Source organism: Lipotes vexillifer, unplaced genomic scaffold (genome assembly GCF_000442215.2).
Source record: "Lipotes vexillifer unplaced genomic scaffold, Lipotes_vexillifer_v1.1 scaffold15, whole genome shotgun sequence".
Classification (NCBI taxonomy): domain Eukaryota; kingdom Metazoa; phylum Chordata; class Mammalia; order Artiodactyla; family Lipotidae; genus Lipotes; species Lipotes vexillifer.
In genome coordinates, this window is record NW_006784589.1 from 1,822,711 (window position 1) to 1,828,266 (window position 5,556).

The window sequence follows — 5,556 nt, forward strand, 5'->3', positions numbered from 1 at the left end:
CAGTGCAAAATGCAGAGCAGTTAATAAAATACAGCCAAGTCACCCACGTATGAGGAATGTGCATTGACCATAAACTGGGGGCCAATGTGTTATGGCAGGTGAACAGATGTCTGAAGGTGTCAAAGTTTTATTGAACTGAAGGATGAATTGGTTAAGGAGTTAGAGAGTATGTGGTATCATCCAATGAACTGCTGGGAATCCCTGGGAGTCCTCAGATCCCTGGGGGATGGAGCAATGGGCAAGGGTCTTGACAGTGGAGGAGATATTACTTAGGACTGCCATGGTTCTTAGAAGATTCAGCTCTGCTTAAGTTTGGAGGTGGTGATGATGTGTCCCAAGAAGCCCATAAGAAAAAGGTCAGACTCGTGTGGTTATGATATGGTTACAACTCCCAGAGGCAGGTCAAAGAAGATTAGAGTAGGGTGTGAGTTGGCACATGCATCAGGAAAGCATCTTAATATCAGGAAGCAGGATATTATAGTGGTTTAGACCAGGGGTTTGGTTTTAGACAGACCTGGGTTTGATTTCAGCATTGCGTTTTACCAGATATGTGAGTTTGGGCAATTTACTCAAATTCTCTAAAGCCTCAGTTTCCTCATCTGTAATAACAGTACAGATAATAATAGTACCTTTCACATAGGATTGTTATGAGAAATGAGATTAAATGTTGTAAGCACTCAATAAATGTTAGCTGCCATCATTATTATTAGCGAAATGATCACTATCTAGTGATGCATCTAGAGCGGAGCTTCTCAAACTTTAACGGGTCCAGAGCCTTGCTGCTCAAAGTGTGGATGTTAGCACAGCAGTACCATCAACCAGAATCTTACAAGGAATGCAGAATCTCTGGCCTCACTCAGAACTAGTCAAGCACAATCTGCATTTTAACAAGATCCTCAGCTGATTTACATGCACATTACAGTTTGAGAAGCTCTGGTCTGGAAGAGGTCAGAAGTTGTTCATTAAATCTGTAATACAGGTGAGGCGTGGCCAAGACTAAAATGTGAATATCAAGAGTGGATCTGGGGGGCTTCCCCGGTGGTGCAGTGGTTGAGGGTCCGCCTGCTGATGCAGGGGACGCGGGTTCGTGCCCCGGTCTGGGAGGGTCCCGCATGCCACGGAGCGGCTGGGCCCGTGGGCCGTGGCCGCTGGGCCTGCGCATCTGGAGCCTGTGGAAGAGGCCACAACAGTGAGAGATCCGCGTAAAGAGTAAATAAGCTGCAGAATAGCCGGTTTTCAGGGCAATATTAAGGGTTGGCTAAATAGAGCAATGCAAGAAATAAATGTTAAAAAAAAAAAAAGAGTGAATCTGGGGACTTCCCTGGTGGCGCAGTGGTTGGGAGTCCACCTGCCAGTGCAGGGGACACTGGTTCGACCCCTGCTCCAGGAAGATCCCACATGCTGCGGAACAACTTAAGCCCTTGTGCCACGACTACTGAGCCTGCGCTCTAGAGCCCACGAGCCACAACTACTGAGCCCGCGTGCCTAGAGCCCATGCTCCGCAACAAAAGAAGCCACCGCAGTGAGAAGCCCACGCACTGCAATGAGGAGTAGCCCCCGCTCGCCACAACTAGAGAAAGCCTGTGTGCAGCAACAAAGACCCAACGCAGCCAAAAATAAATAAATAAATTAATTAATTTTTAAAATGATTCATATATATGTATGAATACATTTTTTTAAAAAAGAGTGAATCTGGGAAGTAAGTATTTATACCTTCCATTCCTAACAACGACACTCATTCATGGATCTTTATCTTCCAAACTCCCTGCTTGACTCCTGTAACACACACAGACAAAACAGGGCTACATAGAGATGGAATCTATATACAGTTGAACTTTGAACAACATGGCTTTGAACTGCACGGGTCCACTTACATGCGGATTTTTTTTCAATAGGAAATATTACCACAGTACACGATCTGTGGCTGGTTGAATCCTCGGATGTGGAACCGCAGATAGGGATGGGCAAGTGTAAATTATATGCAGATTTTGGAATACACGGAAGGTTGGTGCCCTTGACTTCCCATGTTATTCAAGGGTCAACTGTACTGGGAATCTCCCGGAGAGGGGATTTGCATGTATGTTGAGAACGTCAAGGGCCAGATAATCATTTCATGGTGTCTTCTTGGAGGAGAGGGCATTCGAATTTGGCAATGGAGGATAGTTGGTATTTCGTTAAGTACAGCCAGGAGAAAAGGACATTCCTGAGAGAAGAAAGGCAAAGGCAAGAGGCAGGGAAATTCAGGGCAGTTCCATGGACTCCTAAGTAATTAAGCTTGATCCAAATAGAGAGTGGGTGATGAGAATGAGAATAATTGTTAGTGAGATTGGAAAGATATGTGAAATCCAGGTCATGGAGGGCCTTAATGCCTGTTCAGGATTTTGGATTTTATTCTGAAGGCTGGTGGCAGCCACTGAAGGTGTTTATTGTACACGTCTCTGCATTCTCCTTGCCCAGAAAGTCCAGCTCCTGAGGAAGAGGAACCCACTGGAGGTGGCCCCAGAGTCTTCAGTGCTGGAGTCCTTGTCCTTCAGGATGAGCTGAAGGCAGAGCTTGAGACCTTGAAGACTTTTAGTGAAACCACTATTAGGTTAGTTCTACAAATGGCCCTAGATTGCTGACTTGGTCATATTATGGACAGTGCGAGTTGCCTGGTCATTCAAGGTCAGCATTTGGTTCACCTGTACGTGTATCATTTGGGTACGATGCACTGCCACGTCTCTGCCCTTCTGAATGAAGTCTGTTGGCACAGGTTAGCTATACCCATCCAGACTGAAACTGAATCTCTAAAGACTCCATTTGGGGAGGTGATTCTTTGAAGAACTGCTTAATCTGCCTAACAGATAATCCACATTAGAGATGAGCAAATTTAACATCACTCCAAAGTGAGATGTCAAGGAACTATTCCCACATACTAGCAAGGGTGAGAAGGAACTGGGAAGACTTCAAACTCTCTCTCTCATTAGAGGGATGGGGCGGGCACCAAGAACTGGCCTGTGTAATATAGACCTATGGCAAAATCGCTCAAAACCCATTTCAGATCACGTCTGTTTTCCGTATCAATGTGAAGGGCAGGCAGGATAGAATTGAAGCTTTAATAAAATCAAAATGACTTACAGCTGCCATTTTCTCCCTGCCTCTGTGGCCTCTCGGAGAAAATAAATCAGTAGGTCTAGTCCAACGTATTCTTCAACAAGCCCTGCTAGTCATTTCCTAATATCTCATATTGTCTTGTTGGTTGTTAAGAGATTGTTGGATTCATCCCAGCATCTTTTCAGATAATGACGTTAAATGATCTATAATTACCAGAAGTCATCTTCTCTTCCTTTTGGAAAGGTGGGAAGATGACTTCCTTCTTTTAATTCTTGGGCATTAAATTCTGTCCTATAGGATGATATCAGACTTAATAGCTGGTGAGTTTCAGTAATAATTGCTAATTCCTAAAATACCATGAGGTAAATGTCAAACAGTTTCATGCATATTTATGTATCTTTTAATCTTTTATTTGAATAGTTCTACTTTTTATGTTCTTGTTGTGGGTTCTGGAATTATAGGGCAACTTTTTCTCTATCACTTAATATGTTCACCAAGCAAGACCCTCCCACATAAACATACACCAATAACCTCAGGTTTCCCCCACCTTCTGTGCCTCAATGTATAGGGTTGTATAGCTTAATGAATCAAGCTGCCCACCCTACCCCCCCACCATGACTGCCACTCCCAAGAAACCATCTATGTATGGGTTGCATAAATGAGCCTCTGCTCCATCCCTTTAATCTATATGCAAAATATAAAGTGTGTGCTTATGTCCACCGTTTGGGGGATAACTTTGGTAGTTCGCACCAGATCCTTAAAGGATCTGTTTACTAAAGGCACATTAAGAGCCACTATAAAGACAATGCAATCTCTGCTACTTCAACCCAAGCTTTATTATCATCCTAACCTACAGTTGGAAATGGAGGTGGTCAGAAGGAATGCATCCTAGTATTTGCCCTAAATGACTGAAAACTCAATTGCACAAATCTCAGAATCCTTCAGTGTATAAGCCCAGAGGTGTGATTCCAGGTCCCAAAACATACACCCTTTTTCTATTTCACTCTCTTGTTTTAAGTTGTGGTGCCCAGAATATTTCTTCCTAAGTATCACTTAGTTATCCTCTTTTTCTCCTTCAGAAACCATATTCCTGTTCTTTAGTAATTCTCTGCACATAGCAAATTCCTTTTCTCTGTAGTCATTCTTTATTTACCCCCTGATGGCAATTTGGAATGACTTCCTACATTTTCAGACTAATAGAACTGGCATGGGTCCAACAGTAGACTACCACCTGTCAGTAGAAATTTCTTTTGTTCTTTGGTTTTTACTTGCACATCGTGGTGGTGGGCCGTGTCCAGTGGTTCTAAACCCTCAGCGCACTTTGGAATCACCTAAAGAGCTTGGAAAACCACGAAAGTCTGGGCTCAACTCCAAAGGATTTTAATTCACTTGGTCCAAGATGGGGCCTGGGTGTTGACATTTTAAAAGCGTATTTGCAGCAATGTAGGTGGTGCTATAGTACTTTATATTTTTGCTTATAATGACAGCTACCAATTCTTTTTCACTTAAGTTGGGAAATTTCATTTAATGGCAGCTGAAGGGCCATTTTCAACTGGAAAAATTCATTTATATGTGTGGTAAACTTTATCTTGATAAAAATTTGCACTAGTATTTTACCACCAGATGAAAAAAAAGATGAGCATCATTTAAAAATTAATGTATTTAAAATAAAGTACAGAGAAAAACATGTTTATATCAGGCTTCGTTTTGAATGGATCTTTTCCCCCAATCCTTACTGTAAAGATCTTGTGCTATAACTTTTAAAGCCATACAAATAAGAGTGCTAAACTGTGGACTTAAAAGTAGGTGTATAAATATTCTTACACAGTATTACTTGGAAAATAAAAATAAAATATAACAACCACATAAAATAAACCAATATCATATTTTCTTTACCTGTTAAATATTGAGAGACATTTACATTTTTAAAGTAAACTTTAAAATTAGGGAAAAAATAAAATAAAAGCAAATTTGCCAGGTGATTCCAATGTGTGACCAGGGTTGAGAGCCACTGGTCTTCTCCAGCAGGAACTCATCCAGCCGGGAGTGTGAGGGCCTTTTAAAGGATGCTGTGGGACCTGGCTAAAGTTTGGGCTTCCCCAGTGGGGGTAACCACTTCTTTTCTCTCCCCAGATGGTACTCCTGGCCCGGTGCGAGGGACACTGCAGCCAGGCGTCACGCTCCGAGCCCTTGGTCTCCTTCAGCACTGTCCTCAAGCAGCCCTTCCGTTCCTCCTGTCACTGCTGCCGGCCCCAGACGTCCAAACTGAAGGCACTGAGGCTGCGCTGCTCTGGGGGCATGCGACTCACGGCCACCTACCGGTACATCCTCTCCTGTCACTGCGAGGAGTGCAGCTCCTGAGGCCTGCTGTTGAGTGGCTTCTGGATGGGACAGTCCCTCCCCCTCGCTGAAACAGTTCAACCAGCCAGGGAAGGACTGGCAAGGGAAGAGTTAAGGCAAAAA

At 43.4% G+C, this 5,556-nt stretch overlaps 1 protein-coding gene across 1 annotated transcript in view; it reads left to right on the plus strand.

Moving 5' to 3' along the window:
* NDP (norrin cystine knot growth factor NDP) overlaps positions 1–5,454 on the plus strand; it is a 26,809-nt gene extending 21,355 nt beyond the window's left edge. The window contains exon 3 of the mRNA XM_007456967.1: positions 5,227–5,454. Coding sequence (XP_007457029.1) covers positions 5,227–5,454 — 228 coding nt within the window. The remainder of the gene's footprint in view (positions 1–5,226) is intronic.
* The last annotated feature ends 102 nt before the right edge of the window (positions 5,455–5,556 follow it).